The sequence below is a fragment of the Cygnus olor genome, chromosome 2, assembly GCF_009769625.2.
Source record: "Cygnus olor isolate bCygOlo1 chromosome 2, bCygOlo1.pri.v2, whole genome shotgun sequence".
NCBI lineage: Eukaryota > Metazoa > Chordata > Aves > Anseriformes > Anatidae > Cygnus > Cygnus olor.
The window spans coordinates 25834520-25859524 of record NC_049170.1 but is presented as its reverse complement, the minus strand read 5'-3'; the positions used below and the strand labels follow the sequence as shown (position 1 = coordinate 25859524).

Genomic DNA, 25005 nt, shown 5'->3' with positions numbered 1-25005 from the left:
TGCAGCAAACAGTCTCCCTGCTACCATTTTCAACTGCATTTCATCCTACACTTTTCTATTTCACAAGAGAGGGAAAATAAATAAAAGGATCACCCATGTAAAATTTATATGTACACATATAACAATGTTTTCCTTAAAATTAAGAAGGCCAGATAAGCACCTGAAATTTCTTACACTTCTCTGACTAAGGTCTCCACACCACTTCCATCCATCACTAATTTTGTCAGCAATTCAAGTAAAGCGGTGACTCATTTTAGTCTATTGTTTTTCAAAGGCTATTTCGAGGCTCTTTTCTGATTGCGAAACAGGTGTACCTTGTAACTGATAAATATTTCAGAGCTCTCATTTACTGGTTCACGGGCATCTTAACACGTAGCACAACGCCCTCACACTCCCAAACCTCCACAGCATGACTATTATTAACATCCAGTTGCATTCGTTTGTAGGCAAGAAAAAGATCAAATGGCCAGTTCAGCTGGCTATGCTTAAACCCACAAGCACTGTAGCTGTTCCACTCCTGAGTTTGTGGGGGGGGCGGGCAAGGACTTCTCTTCTGGCAGCTCTATCCCCTTTTAGCTTCTATCCATAGATACACCTCAGAAGTTTCTTACATTTACTCTCTGTGAAATCATAAAACCCCATTTAATCAGAACTACTAAATCCCTTTCCAGTGACAGAATTCACTGTTCCTCCAAGGTCCTTCTTTTGCTAATTCCAAATAATAATAAGGCTTAGTGTTACAGGCAGGAGAAAAAGAGAGAGTGAACTCCCCCACACACTTTGAAGGTGACTTTCCACTACCAAACTCTCGTAAGGTCTCCTCTTACAAGAGAAATGTATACTTGTGAAGAAAATAGCAGAATTAACTTCAGAGGATAGCACAGATCTATATTCCCCCATTTGACACACAAACGTGCAATAAACAGGTTTTTGTACAGCAAGACATTGCATCATTTTCCAGCTGCAAAGCAATCAATCATTCAAAATGTGTTTTGTTCCATCAGACACTTATCTGTCTCAGGTGACAAGAACATACTGCTTATTACTTTATCCAGTCCCAGATCTGGCATACATCCCAGCAGTATGGAGAGGAGATAGTGTAAAACTATACTTTCTCCTCTGTGGGAAGTCTTACACCGTTCGATCCTGACTGATATGTTTAAGAATATATTTCTGCAAGTGCACTGCTAATTGTTTGACAGGGATAAATGAAAACTACTATTTGGACATACTGTCATAATCGTTTTTGCATACAAACACATTCTACTCAATATTCCTAGAGGACTGCCAGTGAAACTGCTAGTGAAATACCCAGAGCAGGCATCATTATCGCTCACATGTCAATGTGATGCTATATGTAGAAGCAGGACAGAAGGACACAGCCCTCTCGCAAACCTCTTTCTCCTTCCCCTTTGCTTTCCCTGAGCCTTTACAGGAGGATTCCTGCACTTTTGCATCAGCTGATAAAAAAAACTTTCAGTCATCCACATGGACATGTAGAGTTATGCAAGCATGTAACAGCAAATTTTGAGCCTGTCTTTGGCAACGCATCCTAAAATTTAGTAACAGCCAAGGCGTTGATTCATAAACCATAAGATTACAAAGGACCGTGTGGATGTTTTCAGCTTTTACTCCAACATTTCATCTGATCTGCACACAAAATACTACAAAAAATATGTCTTGCCCGCTTCCCTTAGCAAAGTTACCAATGGCCAATTACCAAGCCTGTTTAAAATATTTTTGCTCCTTACCCTAATATTTTCTGTCTTGAGTTTTGGGACTGTCAGTACCTCAACAGCCCAGACACTTTATAACTTGAGGAGAAACACACAGTAAGCATAAATGAACAGTAAAAAGTATAAGGAGATGTTGTTTTTTTTTTTTCCCCTCAAACTAAATATTTCAGGCTGAACTGAGCAATTCTGTAAAACGCTTTTTGCACAGACCAAAAAGACACTTCTTATTAATAAATAACATTCACTTTTTTGCCATTTATTTCACAAGTAGGAAGAATTTCCTAATGTAGCAGAATAACACACATTTTCCCAGGGGAAAAAAAAAAAAGGTGTATGCCCTATTTTTGAGTCATGTAAATAATACTGGAGCAGAGAAATGATTCAAAGAAAATAATCTTCCTCTGGCAGAGGACTGACCAGACAGTAAGTTAAATGCACTGTTCATCCTCAGGGCTCTCCAATTATATATGTACGGCTTGGCCTTGCCTAGTGTTTATATAACCCCTGCAACTAACATCTTGAACTATTGTACTACAGCAAATATTACTCTAAGCATTAACAACTGTGAAAAGGCATACAGGAAAAACACTGACAAGTTTGTAGTCCACAACTGCATCTGGTGGGAACTGATGGAGCCCTTGCAATGCAAACCATGCCCCAAATCAGTTCTCCACATAGAGAAAGTTTCCAACGACAAGGGACACATGCAAGGCACGTTCTTTTAGAAACCTGCCTCCCGTTTAGCAGCTCATTGTTCACAAATGGAATGGTGTTTACGCAGGAACCAGTCCAGTTTCAGCAATCCGGAAGTCCAGCAGATGTTTCCTTCTATCTAAGCAAAACAAGTTTGTGAACTGTTCCTGCCCAATCAGAAAGCTTCACAATTAGTTATACAGCAAAATAAATAAATAAATAAATAAATTACTTGACAGAAGGACCTTGGAAAATAAATTCAGAAAATGTTTTATTTCAGAAGTGCAGCTGCTACTAAATTTATTCATTTGAAAAAGTTAGACTTCTTCACCAGTGCATTATGATCTGGGTTTGGAGGGATGCAGCAGGAAAACGGTAATTTTGGTTTGTGCTGGAAAGGGAAAGTAGGGCAGGTTGTTACTCACATGGCTCAAATGCTCTCCTCCAACCAATTAATCTCCCTCCTCCAGACCTCACCTGACATCCCACCCAAACTCTCGGCTACTCTTTGCTTCCTCAAATCACTTAAGATCTCTTAAATGGCAGAAGTAGCTGGGCAGGGTATAAAAGATCTTTTTCTTACTTTTTTCTTTCTTTTTTTTTTCCTTTTTAAATTACTGCTACTAGTACACACCGGTCATACAGCAAGCATAAGCACTTCAAAAAAATGATGAACTTCATGCTTTGCCAAAGTAAGTTACATTGAGACTGTGTTGTTACCCATCTGACTGTTTCACTTATCTTCCCAAGAGTTTCAGGACTTTCAGGATGTGCCCGATGTTATTGTACTATTACAGAGCAAAGCTGGATCTGAGGTCATCCTGTTGCACCGCTGAACACTGCAAAGGCAGCATCTCGCAGGAGCTGGTACATTTTTTGTACATAACAGTATCTTGCTCCACAAGATGAACTGAGATGGACCAAATGTCGCTGAGAAATTTATCCAGTTTTTCAAAAGTTTTGTTAAAATGCAGCTGCAGAGACCCAACAAATTTGATTAACACCTAGTGTCAAAACCAAGGATAAAATATTCTTATCCACAAATATAACAAGTGTAGTCAGTGCAGTCAGCCTTCTGTGCCCATCTTTGCGTTTGCATGCCCCTTCTTCACTAAATTTTATTCAATTTATTTCTTGTTCTAGCTATTTTGTGAGTATTATACAAAGTTCGTACCTCTACGATGTTTTATGCACAGCATGCTTGGCAGTTGAGGTTCCTTACCCTAGAGGAGGCCTCTGCATGTCCTGAGATGCATATAACAACAAAGACAGAGCTGTAATCTGTCAGCAATGCAAGGCGGCGTTATTACAATCAACATGGATATTAGCAGTCTGAAGCAGACCCCACTGAGACATATTTCAGACCTGCCTATCAAACAATTATAGCAGAAGGTGGAGGTGTTATTCTTCTCCTTCCTCCAATAATCCTATTTGTCCTTTAAATAAATCTTAAATGTAATCTCAAACTGTCAGCATTTTTGTAAAGAAGTACCAGCTCAGACCTAATTGGATTTGTCAGACAATCACAGCTAACCAGTTCTGCAAGCTCCAGCGGCTGAACAGCTAGAGAAAAATCTTCCAAGTTGGAACGTATAAAAATATGAAAGTTCATTTCAAGAAGAAAAATTTCCTCTGAAAGTAACTGGTAAAAAGGCATAATTTTTTCCACAGTTCAAACCCTGTCCCTTAGCAACATAATGATGTGGTGTGGCATAGCTAAGGTTGTGTGAGCTGCTCTGATCAAGGCCAGGTTGGATGGGGCCTTGGCCAACCTGATCTAGTGGTTGACATCCCTGCCTATGGCAGGGGGGTTGGAACCGAATGGTTTTTAAGGTCCCTTCCAACCCAAGCCATTCTATGATTATTTGCAGTTAACTCTTCAAACATTGCCACTTCAGGATGCAAACTTGTTTTTGTTTTAGACTTTCAAACCACGAATAAAAAAAGGGGGAAAAAACAGAGAATTCTGACAGGCACATTTATCAGTAGTACTTGAAAAAAATATATATTGCATTGGTTGCAAGTGAAAAAACTTGCAACATGTATTTTAGCTGAAGAGTTGAAATACCAACTATGCCTCTGGACTTCTTGACTTTTTCCTCACAATTATAGGAACAGCAATGTGAACCTTGTTCTTTGACAGGTTATCATCAGCTTCTTGTTCTGTACATGCTGCTGTCTGGAATAGTGCACTTCAAGGACAGTTTAGGATATAATAGTCTAAAACCCAAACAAACCTCATCTTCATGGTGAGACATAACACATTACAATGATATAGATGTTACAAGTTAAATTTAAGTAATAGGCCAAATCTTACAGCACTTTCAATGCACTCAGACTGTGATTTCTTTCATGAAGACTGAGATTATTCCATGCGTCCTGATCCAGAAGAAAGTAAAGTCACTAGACAGCTTGTATGTTGAGAACTGAAGTGACATTTATTTCACTGGCTTTAAAATAACAATTACTAATATTTTTAAACATTTATATTTAGGAGAATATAAACTTGAACACTTAGCAACATCATTTTCTGTATCTGCATAGTTGGTAAGCAGCATGCTTGTGACTTGGGAATAAAAGTAAATTTTGCATTCTGGGGCAAAAGCCATCTGAGATGGTACAATGCGTCTATCACTGTCAGCATGAATACTCAGGAGCTGTACACTCTCCTACCTGTTGGCTTATCCACACCAAGGAATCCAGCCTGTCCCAGGGTTTTAAATACTTTATGTGCTGGGAACTGTCCTTCTTCTTCCCATTTGTCCACAAAGGGATTAATCTCCCTGTCGATGATCTAGATTTGAAAAATAAATTAAAAGTTAGACATTCCTGCTGAAACACCTATGACTACTTTTGTCTAAATAATTTAAAAAGCAAAAAAAAATGTGCAGAGAACATTTTGAAAGCACATCAATCTGTTTACTTTCTGTTGGATGCCCTTATTCTCCACCCACTCACAACAGTTACCACAGATGCAATGGGGTAAATATAAGTAGTTCTTTTAGCAATTGGACCTATTACAACAGGAAGCCATCGGGGCTGGTTTAAGCCTATCCAAGCCCTACGAAAATGACAATTGTCTCTCAACATTTGTTACCTTTTTCGGTACTGCTTCTAGAATGTGACAGGAATAGAAACCTGTATTGTCCTCAGAGGGACCCTGACAAAGAGGGTTGATGGCCTTTTTCACGACAACCACACAGGGCACACAAGACAACCAATTACAACGGGCTTCAGCTCCCTTCCCTTTGCCTGAAATGCCCTCAGGGGCATTGGAGTTCTTCAAAGCACTTATGTCCAGTCTGCAACAGTGTCTGACAACACATACACTGGAAAAATCTGGCCTTCTTTCAGATTTTATGGCATTCTCAAGACTGGAAATTGGACAACTCTCAACACCAAGACTGGCAACTCTCAGCTGGGCTACTGCTGCATACCTTCCATATGTCAATGCCCTAAGCTGCTGGGCCACTGCACTTGCTCTATTCAGGCTGCTGTCTTTCCTTCCAGCTGTTGCGAACAAAACACATCTGGAGCATGGCCAGTATGTTCAGGAACACTTGGGGGTTTCAGAGCACAAGGGTTGGATGTCTTATCCCATGAAGACCCAGATTTTCATGGCCATGAAAAGGGAGCCAAATGTGCAACCTGCAGTCTTGCAGGCGAGCTCTAAGGCCTAGAAGAACTGTTCCATGGCGCTCTGTGCCTCACAGTCCCCTACGGCATGGCATGACTCCCCTTGCCCACCAACTGGTCACGAGGCAGATGTGTTTCTAGTAGTTCTCAAAAGGTGTTAGTGGCACGGGGCCCACCTCTGCCTACCTCCACAAGCCAAGCTGGGGGTTGGCACGCGCTTCTGCTGGGCCTGAGTGCTCCACACACCTGGGTCAGCACGCACAAGGGCGTCCAAAAGCAGAACAAAACAGTCACCCATGTTCCCCAAACCAAACCATACACCAATCCCCAATATGATGTCTCTAGTCCACGAACACAATTTTACTGCTATGCTGTTTTACAAAGAGAGAATTTATTATTTTAAGAACTTTTCGTCTTTTCCCCACACTAAATAAACAAGTCCTGTGGTGCTAACTATTCCTTAAGCTGGAAATAGATCCCTCTCCCTCTTGAAGTGCTGTGCTTATGAGACCCTGTGGAGTGCTCTTCTCAGCTGCCTATTTATTGCACATTCTTCGGAGAATTTCAGCCCTTATATGGCTGCTTTCTGCTTCCCAGTTGGCCGCAGAAATAAGGATATTTCACTGTTGGTAACATGAAATTACTTTTTCACTTCTCTTACCAAATTCTGAGAAGCATATACACTGAGTGTTCAACTTGTTCGGTAATTACAACCTCTCTCTCCCTCTTTTATACTGAATAACATAGGCCTCATGACCAACACTAACAAAATACTCAGCAGGACACTACCTAGGACAGCCCACGTTCAGCCGTCTGTATTGCCATATCCTAAATGCTCAGATTTTAGTGTGCAGACCCTTCACATGGAGACACAGGATGTGAAGCAGCTTTTGGTTGTACTCTTTGTTTGTAATATCATCCAGCAATGCTGATTTGATAACATCCAGGGAAGTCCCTGAAAGTGGTTATGAAGCCTGTACAGAAAGTTACCCCTGTGTTTTGATGGAACTTGGCAAAAGTCTGCAATGAATATACTAACATCATTTTGTATTTGTTATGGCTGGTACTGGGCCAAGCGTTTCACAGTCTACACACAAAGCTACCTTTGAAGTTCAATGGAGTCAGAAGAATGACTAAGGCATTAGAGAAGTTCTTTTACATCATTCCTGCAGATTATAAACTGCTCGCTTCTGTGCCTTTGAGCAGAACTCAAGTTGTCTGACAGAGCCAGAGTTTAATTATTACCAGGTAAAGTTTGTCACGTCTAGTAAAACAAGATCTACCTCGCATGACACAACAAAAAGATGAAGACAGCCTCGCTGCACAAATTGTAAATGGTTTGGGTCCCCTAGTTCAAGAAAAAATGAACATCACAGTCCAGATACCAACATTCACAGTCATTTCTTAGCCACTTGACTATCCACTCGTAACCGCATTTTTGAAAAGCAGTGAATCAGGTTCTGTCAAAAGCTTTTACACTCTAGACACAAATTGCTCACAAAAATCACACATGCTATTTACAATCATAAATAAGACTTTAAACAAACTAACCTACTTTCAGGTGAGAAAACTCATCCCTTTAAAAGTATTATTCATTAAAATAAGGCTCCAGAAAACACGCATCCTCAGGTAATTTACACTGAATTTGAGGGAAGGAGGAAGCTATGGGGCAATCAGAGGGCAGACTGTGGATGGGATTTGGGGAACCTCTCCCGTTGTGCTACCACATATAACGTTAACCACACTGCTGGAGAACTGCAGTGCTGGTCAGCCAGCTAATGCTTTAGTACTGATTATTGGATATTATCACCTCTTCATATACTGAAACAGAGAGAGGTTTTATAGGGTCAAATCAGGAATGACCAGAGGAACTTGTGCACTCACAGAACATGTGCTAAAAACATTGTTAAAATGGTTGTACTTGGATGTAGGTCAAATGCTCTGCATACCTAGCCATTTAACTTGCCCCTTCCTTTGGATTTTGCCAAAATGTCATAGCTACGCCCTCGGAGAAATATTTCAAACTTTAATCAATTTAAATGTTAAGCAATTAATTTTGAATTAACTTACATTTTTTTCAGTGCAGACAGCTTTCAGAAGCAAGCACTAACTGCTGCAGGCGCCTTAAACTAAATCATAAGTTATACATGCCATGTTTGACAAATACACAGAAACAAACTTTCAGCAAAAGCCAAGCAGCAGTTCTGTTTAATTTTATATGCTTTATCAGGAGAAATGTGGAAACCATAGGTGGTAACATTCAGACATGCATCATTTGGATACTGACTACAGTAAGATCTAAAACTCCTCTCTGTAGAAATATCTTAACACTGCATGCCATAAATGTTGTCCACCAGATATTACCAACCACAAAGGAAATCTTTTTACTTAATCTAGCTGGCCAAATTTTAGTGGCATTTGGGATTTAACATCTATTTAGGAGCCATGTATCTTTTCAGCCTGCTGATAAAGTAAACCACAACATAAATTCTGTTATTTTCCTGACATTGAGGACATGGCAAGTCTCATGTACAGGACTGGTGTTTTTTCAGGCTGCTTCATTCAACCCATAAAGACGTAAAACTAAAGAATTCAGCCTTGGTTTAGTCTGCCTCACTACTATGATCACTACTGTGGGTGGAATCAACCATGATTTATTTTAAAAAACACTGGCTATTTGCTCAGTCAGAAACTGATCAAGACAACAGGTTCATTTCATGTCGAATGACAGTAAGAAAAATAAAAGTTTTTTTTTAATGCAGTCTTTACAAAGCTTTGTGAAAACAACACCTGTAGCTTCCTGCTCAGGAAAGGGGAAATGGAGCTGGGAGGGCTGAGGGGGAAGACAGAAATTTGGATGTTCTGGTCTTGATTATTCTGGTCTCTGTTTAAAACAGAGTAATGAAAATATCTTCCCAGAATACTGCCAGATAGTTGTGTGCTTTCATTATTTACCCCTGGAAGTTACTGTACTATTTAAATGAGAAAAGAAACAAAACCACACATCTGGGGATTTTCCTTCACATAGTGCTCAGTATTTTGTGCCGATACTGTACCAGCAGAAACATTAGCGATTGTCACTTATTCTCCATGTGTTCTAAAACATTCTATTTCTACAAAGGTGCAAACTGTAGTTTAATTAATTTGGATACTAAGAGTGTATACAGATGTCCTTTACAGCAATTGAAGATTTTTCTCCATTATTCACCAATGAGTTTACCTTCTATCAAGCAATTCAAATTAGAAATTAAAGAGCATAACATTTCAACACACCGTTTCTCATATCTGTCCCTTACAATACTGTACAGTGCTAGTACAATATTTCAGCACACAGTAAACAGGATGATGTATGGCCTTAATCTTGAAAAAAAAAAAAAACACCAACAACCATTAATCTGAATTCTTACAAAGGGATAGAAATTTTTACTAAAGCTTCATGTGATTTATACCTAAGCTGAAATTAGACTGTCTTAGAAATTAGACTCCTGTTTGTCTTCTTCCTGAACATGGCAGGAGCTATGAGCTGCCAGGGGGCCTGGATCACCCAACCTGGACATGATGAGCCTGGGTCTGTGGTGGTTGGTGCCCAGAAGGAAGAGGCCATCACTCGGTCTCTGATGAGATCAGATGCAGAAGCAGAGGCTGGATGGGACGTAGCAGACCACAGGAGGTTACAAATAACCCCATCACACAACAGACGACTGAACCGCACAGCAGGCAGAAATCATCCCCTGCAGTGTGAACCTTGCTGGCTCACACCAACTTATCTAGTGCATTTTCTTCTGGCAAACAAAATCCAATATTACAAGTCTGTCTGAGATCTGAAGTAATCTCAACAGCAAGGCTGCAACCTACCGCTTCCTCTTTCAGGATACACAACCAGTACAGGCTGATTCACTGAAGATTTCCAGGAAGTTTTGCAGGACCTTTATCTGGGGATTTTTTATTATTTTTTTTTAAATCAGTAATTGAAATAATGGGGCTAGCCACCCAAAACTATGGGATTTCTCTCTCAGCCTCTGGCCCACACTCCCTGTCTTATAAAAATGTATATGTTTTTCTTGGTGTATCTCAGTACTCACCTAGGAGACCTACGTAAAAAGTAACCCACCACAATACAAGTGGTCCTGTCAAGGTAGTACTAGTCCTAGAGGCTGCCAAAATACCTCCCCCTCCTTGCATGTGGAAGAAGGCCAGACTCCCTCGTGCTCACATCATGGGAGACCTGGCATTCAAATACAATCTGCAGGTCTTACTCTGTATTCACACTGGGCTATTCAGCTAAATGTACAATTTAACATCCAAGCAAATGACTGCCTATAGAGTTGTCACTGAAGAATTTGCCCTATTTGAGTATGGGATTTGGGACCAGGCCTCGACAGCAACATGGAAATTTCTGTACGCGGAGCTATCATCAGACTCTTGCTGGGAACAAACCAAGAAAATGTTTTCCACAATAATACAGGGTTGAACTGGAAAAGTTCAATTTAAATGCAGCCATCCATTTCATGGCCCTGTGAAAAACACTTGGATTAAAAAAAAAAAAAGTCCTAGAAGCAGAATATCTAGATAATTAAAATAAAGAACAAAAATGAAGCAATTCTGACCTCAGCTTTTTTAAGCAGCATGACTCATTTTACAAACCCAAAACCAACAAGTTCTAAAATTATAATTTAGAAGGCAGTTACTTTTAAAGTCTTTCAGAATACTTTCAAGCCATCATCAAGATATTAAATCATGACATAAGTGTAGCAGAGTATGGGGGAAAGAGGAGGAAAAAAACACAGTAATTAAGTATCCATCTAACTCAAAACTTTACAGGCACTAGCAATGAATCTAGAGGGAGTGGTTTAAACATTCACATAAATGTTTAAAAAAGAATGCTTTGATTTATTTCTGTATTTTTCTCTGTAATTCCTAAAAATATTTTCTCAGGACATTTAATTATTGTACTTAGAATTTTCAATCTTGTTTTCCCCTTGTCAAAAACAAAAATAAACGAGGAATTACCATACATATCCACATCCTTTTAAAAAGCCTTTACTGAACTTAAAGGAAAGAAATTAAGAAATTCCCCCAAGTTTTATCATTGTTTTATTTTCCTTCTCTTTTTGTTACATCCCCCATTATAGTCGAGGACTTACACGCCTAATAAGAAATGTGACTGATTTAGCCCTTGTAAACAAGCTCACTGATAAAACAACAAGCACATTCAATAAAGGAGAGATGCACAGACTGAAATTCATGGACTAAAAAGTAATCAAACAGAAACCCTGCAAAAATAAGCTGTATTAAACAGCAGGATGGGCTGTTCTTATCAGCAGCTTTTTGAACACTAAATGAACAATTGTGAGCAAGAAATGAGTGGCTGGAGGACAACTTTGAAAGGGAATGCAGGAAAGTTGCTCTCAAAACTTTGTACTTTATCCACCAACTTTGAAGAACGTGCCAGACATTCATACACCAGGCAGGACGTCCGCCAACAGCCACCCCCTGAAAACATCCAGACCTGGGAGGGTCTAAAGGACCATAACATGATGTCTTGGCCTTTCGGTTCAGTTTGGTCTCCGCAGCTTTCTGCACATTTCATGTCCAGAACCGACCATTCTGAATGACATCTGCAGGACAAGATGTGATCAGCCAGGCGAGAAAAACGCTGGATGAAAACGACCCTTGAAACGAGCCAGAAGACACCACTGAGAAGGAAAAAGAAAGCCAAGCCATATAGACTGTGTGCATATATATATTTAATTCCATATTTAAAAAGCCTTCCACAGATGTTTAAACACTTCACTGCTTCGACCCCTGCTAGTGAAACCACCCAACTTGGTGTCAGTGCACAGAGCCAAGGTTAGGCCCACACCGCAGCCCCTGCGCTGGGCCTGCGCTTCTGCTCACCGTGCTGTCTGCAGCCCGCGTTGCTTAGCTTTTATTCTGCCTGTAGATGTACCAAGTGCTTGACAGAATAAAACAGCACATCAGTCATGCTCATCAGACACACTATATATACCCCCTCCTGTGCATGTGGGTACATTTAATCATAAGTACACACATTTCAGATCATTCAGCTTTCCCCTTTTCCCTTTCCCAATGGGCAGCATTTGAGCTCGAGACATTAAAAGTTAAGGAGAAAAAGTCACTCCAGCTCACTGCTGTGAAGGTGGTTGAAAAGGGCAGATAACACGTCATTGCTAGCACCTAAGGTATGTTAGGATACTTTTACTTTTGGTCCGTTATGGCACAGTGAGGGTGAACAGGCCTGGCTCACGTTCGCCTTTCTCCTCTGCCTTTAGAAATAGCTGTGGCCAGAGCTCAGCTTCCAGAGGACATCCAGCGGGTTCAAAACCAATACTCAGTAGACTCAGAGAAAAGGAAAGCAGAAAAATTTCCTGAGTGCTTGAAAATGTAAGACAGAAATGGGGAGACGTGTTTAAACTTGATTAATTATAGCACTGTAATTCCTTTTCGTACCTTCAATTAAGCCATGCCACAGGCAACAAGGCATCATGCAATCTGCTACAGCACTGGGTACTAAAGACTGCAGAGATCAGCCAATACAGGAACAAATTGCTACTAAATTAAATTTTCCCCTTCCCAAAGGGAAAAAAATCAGCAGAGGGAAAAGCCCTATAACGTAAGACTTGGCAGCATCTCATTATATAATAAAACATACCTGTCCCCATCTATTTTATTTCCAGCAAAAAAAGCATGCACATTATGAGTATAATGCAATTTCTTCTGCTCTATTCATTTGGCTGTAATTGGACACACTTCTGTTTAAATCATTGCATTTCTTCGCTTTCACTGTGATACAATTCCCTGCCGCATACATAATACATAAAGCAAAGCTGATTATTGTTTCAGAAATTTGAATACTGCAGATCTTTTGGTTCCACACATCTGGCTACAGTTTTTAGTTCAGGAGGCAAATAAATAAATAAATCAATCAACAACAAAAATCAACCCTGAAACAACCATAAAGCTTTTGCCACTGCTTACCTAAAACTTAAAAGCCTACGAGTCCTCCAGGGAGTGCAGGGCTGAGCAGTGCTATCCCCCTACCCCATATGGAGAAGGTAGCTTTTGTAACCCTAGCACACGCTGTCACCCTGTGAAGAAATTGAAAGGTCCAGTCTAAAACCTGGGAGCCCAGCCCAGCTTAACCTCTCCTGAAGAATAAGATGCTGAAAGACCAGCTCTAGCTGGGGAGGAACCCACACGATCCTAGCTGACCCTCCTCCTTCCTTGTGTCCTTCTCCCAACCCAAAAGGACGCACACAATGACAAACCCCTCCTGCACACACCTGAGAGTTTTTGCAGTCCCTGCATACTCCCAACCACAACACCTCCAACAACCTTATTCAGGAATATGGTAGAAAATGGGAGGATCTCAAAATTGCGTCCCTTTCTGGACTCCAAGAACTGCAACTACCATGCTGAATCCTGTTCTCCAGCAAAAGCAGGAAAAGGAATACATCTGCAAAGCCTCCTGAGATCAGGAAATTGCTTATGTGTATATGTTCCAGCAAATTTCTCAACTTCTTTCCTTTGAACCCATTCAGGTTTTATTTATTTATTTATTTTATTTATTCCTCTGTCTCATTTGTAGCATCTGCTGCATCCTCCATTCAACCACACCATAATGGGCAATGCAATATGCCATCAAAAGGAGCATTTCTTACCCCTGATACTCAGCATCATCGGGTTTAAGCTACGATGGACTCTGTGTTCTTCTCGGAGAATAAATTCTGTTTCTTTTTACCATGACCTTTTTGCAAAAGCTGTAAACTCTCCCAGGGATCTAGACAATATATTCACACTTCTAGTTCCGTGATATTCATGGACATATATACCCTGTATACAAAAACATAATCATGTATAGCATCCAAGGAGAGGCATATAAAAATATAATTTCTACCTGGGCAGAGAATAATGCTTTTTCCTCATTACTGCCACAGTATTTCCCTCATGTCTGTCCACAGCCAGAGACAAGTCAGGCTTCTCTGAATCTCTAAGTTTTGAAAATGGAACTCTACTTAGCAGAAACAGAGTTTCTTGGTTATGAAACACGAGAAGATTTGAGAAGAATACTTAAAATATCAGAACTTTTATCCATACAGCTACTTGTTCCAAACCCACTGCTGTGCTATCCCTGCGACTTACATAGCTATTAATGTGAATGCATAAAGCTCATTTTCGTTCCCTCTCTTTCAGTCAGAGGGACTTTTTGTGCACATGTGGTATCATTATGGTGAAAAACTAGATCAAAGAAACTCCCTTTTCCCCCTCTAAACAGCCAGCACTTGACTAGATTCAGACTCAGCCACAGTGACCACAAATGCTGTTCCTAAGAACTGTGATTATTCATATTTGGCCCTGGATTACACCCCTGCATGAACAAAACACATTATCAGGCCACCTCTCCGCTGAAAAGCATTAGGACATCATGAAAATACACAATGGGTTCCAACCTGAAAGAGGTGTACCCCTGGATTTTATCCATCTTTGCCACCCACACTGCTCCCCATGACAGGGCCCAGAACTTAACACTGTACCTAGGTAGAAGTGCAATGTGAAAACTGGGTAGCCCTTGGAGAGACTGGTTGTTTTGAGCAACACTGTATGAAGTGCTAGCTGGGCTATACAGTTTGTCCAGACTGATGGACTTCCTTCTTCAGGAGACCTCCATTAGCAGAGCTTCCAGGTGTTCACGGTGCTTCTTCATCAGTTAAGACCAGAAGTGGCAAGCAGCATCTCCTGTAGTACTTCCAGGACTTAGTGCATCACTGGGCCACGTTCAGGCAGGAGTATCTGTGCTGTTACACCTGCACCCAGAGAAACAGTCCTGGGCATAACACAAGGTTTACTGACTGCACCCAGGTGACCCACATCATGAATCCTTAGATAAAAGAGAATATATTCAGAACTGATACTAACTCCCCTTTTGCCTTTACCTTCTCTTAATCTTGCATCAAAGAAGAAAAGTGTTCTGTGGAGCTATTCAAAGCATGGCTCCGCACATGCCAAATCGCAGATGGAAATAATGGAAACCCACCAGAGACTCACAACTTATGCCATTTTATAAATGTGCTGGCACTTAAACTATGCTCATCACCGTATCAGCTGAGCTGGGGTATCCTCACAGATTAAAACAGCTGACCTCACTTGAAGGACTGCTAGTTCTTAATACTGATTCATCAACAAGAGATTTGGACTGTCATCTCAACCACAAGAAGCTTACACAGAATCTACTTACCACATCGCTCCAGCACCATGGGAAACATTGTTACTCAGAGTGGGCCTGTTCCATCTACTTTCCATTTATCATTTGCTTTGTGGCTGGGATAAAGCTAAGTTGAAATAAAACATTCCACATTTCTCTCCAGATGGGGTGATCTACAGCTTACCCTTGGGAAGGTTGGTTTCTTCTCAAGAATAAGGGAGGTGTTCCTGATTTCCACTTCTGTCCTTGAAAATGCAATCATGACATACATCCTAGTGCCCATCCCACTGCAAACTTCTACCAGCAACACTTGTGACCCCACCAAATCTGCCTGAGAAGCTCCCCTCTCAAACACTGTAGCACTGCTCCAATCCAGCCTCCTGCCCACAGCCAGTTTTGGGGGTGCTGGCAGAGGAGGAAGAGGACTCCTGACAAAATCCTGTTGGTTCTGCAGTGTGCCGGAGACCAAAGACCAGCAGCTGTGGTCAAGGGCGCATCAGAGCACCTCTCCTACCACACTCCAGCCTTTCAGTCCTTTAGCTTTCATCAAGCTTACTCTCCCCAGGTTCCCAGGAGCAGACCATCCACCAAGAGCAGCTTCAGGTTGGACAGTTTGGCTTCCCCATTGCTTCCTTCTCCTCAAAGCCCAGCATAACTGTCTGTACCTTGTCATTTCAGATGTTTCTGGCACTTTGAGGAATACAGCATGCCACCCGTACTAGTTTGCCAAACCTCAAGTTTACATGGCATATTTTGAAGCCTGCAGTACATAAAATGGCAGATTGCAGCTAAAATGATATTTCTGGAAATACTTAAAATCATTAAGCTTGCCCTGACTTACTCTTCCAGACTAACTAAGGCTCTAATTTTTTATGAGAAGTTAAAAATTCATCATTGAAACCCATCTGAGGGAACACAAACCTCAGGCGGTGTCATCACAGCAAGTGACCTGAGATCGTTTGTTCTTAAAGTAGGTTGGTAATACAACAATTGTTGACTAGATGCACAAGCCTGGCTGTAGGACAGAAAATAATTTTAAGCAGCACACCAAGTATCTTGGAAGTGTCCTTGCATAATCCATCAGTGCTCACCTATCAAAATTGATCTTCAGGGACTGGAGCCAGAGGCAGGTTTTCACACTCCCTTTGAGCCTTAACAGGAAAAAAAAATCTGCCAGAAAGTCAAAGTCCAGAACAACACAAGCTGGAAGAACAGCTTTCAGAGCACTATGATACCTGGCTGGGAGCTGCTATGTACATCAGTGTGCCCACAGGGCAAGGGGAAGAGATTTAATCACACATTTCCATGCAAATGGGACCTAAAAAGATTTAAACAAGGTTATACTTTCTGAATGGTCATGGCACAACCTATGTAAAACACAGACATTTGCTCAGTCATAAACTGCTTATTAAGACAGGATTTCAGTTGTCTGAAGTGCATACCTGCATTGCCTACTCCAATCTGGTGTGACAATAATACAGGAAAATAATAGCTGGAGTTGAACCACAAAAATATCCCTCAGGCCTAGTTCTCCTGCTAGAAGATGCTCATTGAGGACTAAGTATACGCAGCGGAAATTTGTTCTCACATGAATTATGTTGAGGGGGACAAAGCAACTGCAATCTCACATGCACGCACTGCTCTGGCACTGTGCAACAAGTAAACATGTTGCTTATTAAACTGCCTTTACTGCATTTTTGCTACACAATGAAGTATTTGTATATTAAATGACATTCTTCTGGTGATTGGAAAAAGCTTTCTTCAGGATCTGCTCGACTGTGCTGAAGCTCGTGTTTTCCTTCTCTTATTCTCCCAAACTCTGATTTAAAAGCAACTCTTTGGTATGGCACTCCTGAATGTGTCGGTGGTACCTCTTATCGCACTGGCATATCCCAGCTGCCCCTTCCGATAACGACAAAAATCAATTGCGAAAATTTCCTCTCTGTTAAATTTCAGCCAAAAATTCTTGGCATGAGGGAATGATATTTCTGTGTTTATTTATACCAACAAGGGATCTATCCCCAAAACGTTTACATGTTTCTGTCAGGCACAAAATGACACAGGCTACTGCAAATACCCCAGAATCTGGGGCTCCATATTGTTTGCCTTGGATAGAAGGGCACTCAGTGCAAAAGCTGTGAGGCTTACTAATGTCACATTTTTAACTGTCTCCTTGCTTAAACTTCTACCTCAAATGCATGATAAATAGTGTTTTAAAATTAGAGGTCCCAGTCAGGTATTTTGCAGCTTCTTTTGTGTCTTTCCTCTCTCCTTTTCTCCCTCTCAATTTAGTGAGAAAGTAATTTTAAGTGATTTATTTGTAATACCAGCAGCAAACTACCTGGCTGTTCCGTTACTGTATTTTTGCGATTTGCTATAAAAGATGAACAAGCCAACTCCATCCAATACTTTTCAGTATTTTGCAGAATGTCAGAAGTAGACATATAATTTTACAAAAATTATAAAGTTTACAGCAATCTTACTAGAAAGTTATAGTGAAAATCAATATTTAATTCAGCTCTTGCATGCTCTAATATGAAGAGGCTTTAATTCCTGTAAAAATATCTGTATTAACGGACAGAAACTCATGACGCTGTTAATAACTTGGGCCAGGCATACAACCCAAGTGTGGCAAATAAGGCCAATGGTGCCCTTTGGTGAAGTCTCACTTTCACATGAATCCCTCTTATCCTACAGAGATGTAACACAGCATAAATAGATCAAGCCAGCACCAGATGCAAAATGAAATCTCATTTATATTAGATGCACCTCATTCGAAATATATGCCAATCCTTTACAAACCTATTTCCCAAAGCTTCTTACTACTAATGCCAGAGGAAAACAAAAATGGATATGTGCATGCACATATCATATACATATATGCACAGTTATGCATACACCTAAAGTAGCTTAAACCTTTTTACTTCAAGCAAGTTATACTATATTACTGCACTAAACTGTAGGATACCAGTGCACTGTAAGCATTGTTCAACAAGGTAAGGAAAAGTTACGTTTTCAACTTCCAAGAGGAAGGGTGGTGACCTATAAAGTAGTGAAGGAAACCACTCACAAGGTTATTTCAATACCCTTGCTAAAAACAGCTCCCTGGAATTACAGGAGTCTCTTCCTCATCCTGCTCAGAACAATTGGAAAAGTACAGATCATTTAAAATACATTAATTCAGCAGATTAAAAAATAAAATAAAATAAATTGAGACAAAAAAATAACAGTTCTCACTAATGGAATTGCACTGCTCATTTCTTTAATTTCTCTGGTAGTTGCATCTGGATTTGTCTAGTGGAAAGAGTGGCCCAAATTACATAACCATTAAATTTAAAATGCATTACAGATCCTGAGTGGTCATCCTCTCCCAAAGAGTTTACTTTCCAGTTTATCTTAAATTCACAGGGGACAGGTTTAACTTAAGCCAAAATAAACACTGATTGCTAGAAGCTTTGGGGTAAACAACATTAGACTGGATTTGACATAAACTAGTGTGGTTTTTTTTTCCCCTATATGATCAGACAAAAACTGAAATAAGGGTTATATAACCACTTTGTAAAATATAGGACAAGGATGAAACTGGTTTTACATTGCTGATTGTAAGTTTTTTTCCAATACATTCATCATGGGCACACATGCAGTGACACAGCATCAGCTTCCCTCTCAGCCTGCTCTGCAGTTCTCTGCACTAAACCCAGAAGGGCAGGGCATACCGTTAGCTGCACCCCAAGAAACCTGTGGATAAGCATAAAATAAAAGCATGCGAAAAAAAAAGTCCACATATTTGTAGCACGTGACAGAGCAGCAAACCTCGCACCAGCGGATACCAATGCTGCCACTTTTCCTCCCCGTTTTCATCCGACCGCCAATCTGCCAACACCTGAGATGCAAAATGTGCATCTTAATCCTTCCCTGACAAAACAGGACTTCCAACCCCTCAGATCCAGATGACTGCCTTCACTAAAGCCTTGGCCTCGTTCAGTTTTGGAATGCCACGGATCTGAGATAAGGCAAAGTGCAACGATGAGCAGTATTTGCTGTCCTCCCTGCACGTGCAGGAAGACCACAGCAAAAGAAGAGGTACAGCTGAGTGACACAGGTCAGAGGAAGGCAGGTGACTCTGCTGACTGACTGACAGACAGACAGACAGCCTCAGCACAAGCCTGACACTGCGGTATTTGCAACACAATCCTGTAGTCATCATCCAGGTGAGAGGATTCACTTGCAACATTTTTACTGATCCTTTCTCTGCCAGCTTATTCCTGCTTTGAACAAGGTCCAGGAGTTTAGATTAATGAAACTAATTTGTTAGGAAGCAGACCGGTTGTGCACCAGGTTTCTTTGTATTATACAGAAAATGAACAGACAACTGCAAAAGTTCAAGGCCGAGAGGCCTAGTTTTAGTCATAGAAAGCTTCACGAATTAAATGGCCTTTGCAATATCCTGTTTCAACACTGTAAGTATGAAAGTCAGTTCAAAAAAAAGAGAAATCTGAAGTAAGAATTGGATGAATCAGAAGCAGCCGCACTATCTTTTCTCCACAGTGCACTGGGAAAGAGGAGAAAGTTGAAAAATGATGAATTTATCCATGAAAGTATAAGATTCTTCATGTCATTTTTAAAAGCTTCCATCAAATGCATAACAGCACAGCTCCCAAGTCAGAGGGAGCTAACATCAGGCAATCCAGTGTGCCCTGTTTTTAAAAAGCTATTGTGCAAAACCTGGCAGGAGCTGAAAGTTTATCTCCAGGCACATTAGGGACAACCCCTTACACTTCATCATGCCCACCTCTGAGTGCGCATCAGGCTTGCTTGCACATGGCTGTTATTATGATAATGGTGCTTACTCTTTGTGGTAGGTACTGAACTTCAGCACTTCACTCACCATAGTCCACACGCAGATTTCTCACATACATGCAGCTCGTCCCGTCCCGTCCCGTCTGACTTCCCCCAGCAAGCCCTCTGAGTGTGCCCCAACACAGCACTTTCTACCAAATAAATAAATTAAATAAATAAATGCACCTAATTATCTAACTTTGACAGGTGTGCTTCATTATACATTAGCCTTCTGCAGGTGTCAGTGACCTCACTGTTGGCAACAGAGTTCACCAGTGCCACCACCACTTCCAGAGCTGCATTTGGCATTCAACTCCCATTTCCCCTTACCCGACGTACCTCCTTTCCCCTCGATCCATGACTTAGTTTCACAAGAAAACTAACTTTTACTCCCCTTAGCACCCCTCTAGAAACACCACCGTGGCAAACGGGCTCTGTCCCGGCACTCGGCGTTCCCAAACACAGCAGTGGGGGCACGGAGCCTCCATGTCCCGTCCCGGGCCGCTGTTTCGTGCCCTGGCCGCTCTCCTCCCATCCCTCCTCCCTTCCCTCCTTCCTTCCCCGCGTCCCTCCGGCGGGCGGCAGCCGGGCCCCCGGGCGCTCAGCCGAGGAAGCCTCCGCGCTGCCGCCGCCCGCCCCTGACGGCAGCCCGGGGCGAGGGGGGGGAAGCTCCGTCCGGAGGGGGCAGCGGCACCGGCCGTCCCCCCCCGCCGCCGCCGGTACCTTCCTGAGGGCCGCCCGCAAGGCGCCGTGCTGCGGCGTGTCGGTGCCGTGCCCGCGGTGCCGCCGCCCGGAGCCGCCGCCGCCGCGCAGGGCCGAGGCCCGGAGCGCCCAGCGCCCGCAGCCCCGCAGCGCCATGGCCGCCGCCTGCGCCGCTCCGCCCCGCTGAGGGCCGCTGCCTGCTCCGGGGGGCCCTGCACCGCCCCGGCACGGCTGGGCTCGGCTCGGCCCCCCGCAGGCTCCCCTACCCGGCCGAGGCAGGCCGTCGAGGGGCAGGCAGGTTTTTTTTTAGTGCCGACCAGCGTGCCTCCGGTAAACAGGTGGCGAAAGCGAAAGGACCCGGCCGTGCGGAGGGAGCGAGGCGAGCTAGGCTGCTTTCAGATTTATTTATTTTTTGTACGAAAAAGGAAAAAGAAAAAAAAAAAAAAAAAAAGGAGAAGAAGATCTGCTCCTGAGCGTCTAGGACAAGGAGCGGCGGAGCTGGGGACTGGCAGCCTCAGGCGATGACACAGCCTCCTTTCTCCTTGAAGGGGTTCTTGTCCTCCGGGACGCCCTTCACCAGCGGGTCCTCGCCCGACCGCTCCTCGATGTAGTTCTTGATCTCCTCGGAGCACTTGGACACCTGGAGCGGGGAACAAACACATGGCAGTGCTATGGCCAGAGCTGGTGGGGCGCATCCCAGCCGCGCCACGGTGAATTCGCATCTTTCCCTATTTACCTGCCCATTGAATAGGGATGAGCTGACCACAGAGCCAGCACTAAGCGTGTGTACTCAGCCTCCTTCCACTTTTTCACGGCTTGATACTCACTGAAGGCATGAGCATCACTGGAAATGTGTATGCTGCTTGGAACAGCAGTTGCCTCATAGTTAAACTTACATTTTTTAAATAGCCAGTATAGTTTTATTAAGCTGAGGACCACATGCTTTTCCCCCCAGCATGTCTTATAGTCAAAGTGTTCAGGAACAGCAAAATCTCAGTTCCACAATGTGGTGGTATCTGTTTTCCAAGTATACGTAACTTTACATGTTTTCCTCAAACAAAACATCCAATAATGATTTTTTGGTGGCAACTCAAATCCCCACCCTGCAGTTTTACGGGAGCAACCACACATTTTAAATGGTGGTCAAGAACTAACTAGGAAAGAATGTACTTACAGGTGACCTGGGGTTAATTGAAACAGCGGTTAATAAAATACTCTACCGCGTTAAGAAAGGGCATAACACACGTGACACGTTGCATGCCATTCACAGCAAAGCAGCACCCAGTGGGGCAGGCCTGCACAGAAACCCGCCTGTGAAGAAGGAACAGGTTTATTTTTGTTCTCAGAAGGCAGCGCATGCAGCAGGTGCAACCACAGTGGGTGTGGAGCCTGACGGCACGCAAGCGAGTCCCACCAGCTCCAGAAGATCCCTGACCACACGCTCCTGTCGTTTCCCTTAGGGAAAGCAGAAACTTTCCCTAAAGTCTTTTGGGTTATTTGGAATATTTAGATAGGGTTTTAAGTTGTTGTTATGAAAATCAAAATCTATACGTCCTACAGCACATATTTCAGTTGCTTGGGAACTCTCTGAGGGATAATCTAGGTGTCTGTAGTACTTGCATGTGCGGCCCTCAGCACTGCTGGAGCTGTCACCCATACCACACCTAACGTGTACACCCACTCATAGCTAACTGGCACCTAAAACGTAATTGTGGCTTTCTTGTTTTCTGGGCTAAGTACCTAGAGCTAATTCGCATGAATAATTCCACTGATCCCCTAACATAAATGCGCATTAGTCTTAAACAGAAGTGTTTACTTAGATGAGTTTGCTTCTGCTGGAATGCAGAATAAGAAAAAAAAAAAAAAAGTTTTATCATGGAGCGAGATCAGTTCTGCTCTTCCACGTATAGAAACTGTGCAGAAATACTACAATAACAACAAAGATCACTGGAAAACCAGTTCACCCGTGGGAAGAAGCGTCGATGACGGAGAAGAGCGCGGTGTTTTCCGCCGGGCACGGCAGGACGGAGCGCGGCTCTGCAGCAGCACCCCTCTGCCCTCTGCCCCTCGCTCGGGCAGGGCGAGGACGGGCTCTGCTTCTCCTGCTCCCCCCGCATTGCTGGGGGCCGTGCCGTGCCATGCCGTGCCGTGCCGCACCCAAGGCCACGGGAACGGCGGGTGCCGGTCCCTCGGGGCCTCCCCCTCTCCCCGCAGCCTCCCCCTGCGAGCCCGGTGCCAGCCGCACGTCGGGGCGGCGGCCGCCTCCCGACGGCCGGGGGTCGCTGAGGGCGACACGGGGGCAGAGCGGCCCCCAGCGCCCCTGCCCCTCGCAGGACCTGGCTCTCCCGCTCCGCCCCGCCCGGCTTCGCCCGACCTGCCCCGGGCACCGCTCCCGGGGGGTGCCGGGCTCCTCGGCCCCCGGCCCCGGGGCCCCCCGCGGCCGCTGCCTCACCGGCTGCCTCTCCAGCTTGACTTCTTTCCGCAGCTGCTCCACTTCCATTTTCAGTTTGTCCTTCTCGCTCAGGTCCTCGATGTTGATGGCCGGCATGGTTTACGCTGCCGAAGCCCGGAGGGAGGCAAGGAGGGAGGACAAAAGGTTACCGCTGGGCAGCGAGGCCGGCCGGGGCCGGAGCCCCCGGGCGGGCTGCGGGGCGGCGGGGCTATGGGGCGGCCGCCCCCGGCCCGCCCCCGGGCTCACTCACAGGGTGCCGCCGGGCTGTCCCGGCCCGTCCCGCTGCTCCGCGGCCGCCGCTTCCTCCCCGCCGCTCCTCGCACCCCTTCCCCGAGCCGCTCCGGCCTTTAAACCGCCGGGCTAATCCTCCCTTAACCGGATTAGGGCCAGCCGTCCGGCCCGGCCCCGCTCCCGGGGCGCCGGGGCGTTCACACCGGGGCTGCGTGCACAGGGAGGGCTCCGGGAAGGGTGTCCCCCTCCGGCTGGGGGGCTCATGCGGCCGGGTGCGCAGTCCCAGCGCTGAGCTCCCTTCCCTCCGCTCCTCCCGTCCCGCACGGTGATGCCGCCCGCATCCCTGGGCTCCTGCATCTCCTGGTCCGGGAGGTGAGGCAGCAGCAGGTGTTTTGCTTGGGCGCATTCCCCAGTATTCGTGCATTAAAACTGAAAGTGGAATGGACTAAAAGGCTGAGAGGGGAAGGAACTGCTCTCGGATCAAGTCTCCAGGCCAGGCTGGTAGGTTTGTCTACAAGGCAGAGCTGCAGCTCTGCGGGAAAGGGCTGCCATGCCCGGCCTGCACAGAGCATCTCGGGTTGTGCAGCTGTGATGGATGCTGAGGACTGGGGATGCTCTGTGAGAGATCTGATGGGTTCAGAAAGCACAAGAAGGAACTGAGAAATTCTCCTGTATATTCATATACCGATGAGGTCTAGACCCCAAACAGGGGGATTGCTCTTGAACAGGCTGGTCCCTCCACGCAGTTTGTACAGCACCTGGCATCTCTGATCCTAGCAGCCGCTTTCCTATGAAACCAGCAGAGGCTGAATCTGCACAGCCACAACCCTTCACACTGAACAAAGCTGCAGGCCTGGATGCAGCCCTTAAAATGGGCCTGTATGAATCCTTCTGGGTTTGGGGCACTACAAAGGCCCCTGCAGGCTGTTCTTCCTCCTTCTTTCCACCTCTGCCTACGGCCATAGGGACACTCCTTTGTCCTCTCCCCACCCACCAGATTTAAGCAGCTGCCAGCAGTGCAACATTTACCTCCTCCTCCTCCACTGCTGCTCCTATAGTGCTGCTAGGGTTTGTATCTGTTTTATTTTAGCCAGTCTATTAAATCAGTTCTTCTGCCCGTCCATCCCTCTGGCTGTTATCCCCAGCTGCTGGTAGGCAATTTCCACACCCCCACAACCCGCACTGGCAGCTGCATGCCCAAAGCCCACCAGCTGCTGGTCCTTGTGCCAGCCAAAACAGCTGGAAGGAGCTGTTTGGCCTTCCCCAGCACAACCTTTGCCCACACTGCGGGGTGGCTATACAGGGTGGTGGGCTGCAGGGGGCTCAGGGGAACAGGGGCTGTCAGTGGGAACAGGAAGGTTGCAGCTGGGCATCAATAACCCTGTGGTGGAAAGCCTACAGTGAGCTGTCTGCCGACTCTGTCTACTAAATCTGCTAACTACGATTAGTAAAGGACTTTCTACCACTCGCTACATTAACTATTTCTCTAGTTC

General features: G+C 44.2%; 2 protein-coding genes across 3 annotated transcripts in view; both read right to left on the bottom strand.

The window, feature by feature from the left end:
- The window catches only part of LOC121066190 (probable acyl-CoA dehydrogenase 6), a 93316-nt gene extending 72331 nt beyond the window's left edge, over nucleotides 1–20985 (bottom strand). For both annotated transcript variants that reach the window (XR_005817564.1, XM_040549598.1), the window contains exons 1-2: nucleotides 20851–20985; nucleotides 5103–5223 (exon numbers count right to left, since the gene is read on the bottom strand). Coding sequence is in view for 1 of the 2 variants with exons in the window: in XM_040549598.1 (XP_040405532.1) it covers nucleotides 5103–5223; nucleotides 20851–20985 (256 nt within the window). In the remaining variant the exon portion in view is untranslated. The remainder of the gene's footprint in view (nucleotides 1–5102; nucleotides 5224–20850) is intronic.
- Nucleotides 20986–21219: 234 nt separating this feature from the next.
- LOC121066192 (guanine nucleotide-binding protein G(I)/G(S)/G(O) subunit gamma-11) lies at nucleotides 21220–23723 on the bottom strand. Its single transcript, XM_040549602.1, has 3 exons — nucleotides 23532–23723; nucleotides 23282–23385; nucleotides 21220–21469 (listed from the first exon to the last, which is right to left on the bottom strand). The coding sequence occupies exons 2-3, from the start codon at nucleotides 23375–23377 to the stop codon at nucleotides 21344–21346; spliced, it is 222 nt and encodes a 73-aa protein (XP_040405536.1). The 5' UTR covers nucleotides 23378–23385; nucleotides 23532–23723; the 3' UTR covers nucleotides 21220–21343.
- Nucleotides 23724–25005: the final 1282 nt, after the last annotated feature.

Bases quoted from the DNA above. Each gene is read 5' to 3' on its own strand.
- LOC121066192 (XM_040549602.1), bottom strand. From the start codon at position 23,377: ATGCCGGCCATCAACATCGAGGACCTGAGCGAGAAGGACAAACTGAAA. The intron at 21,470-23,281 runs GTGAGGCAGCGG...TCCCCGCTCCAG, and splicing joins TCAAGCTGGAGAGGCAGCCG to GTGTCCAAGTGCTCCGAGGA.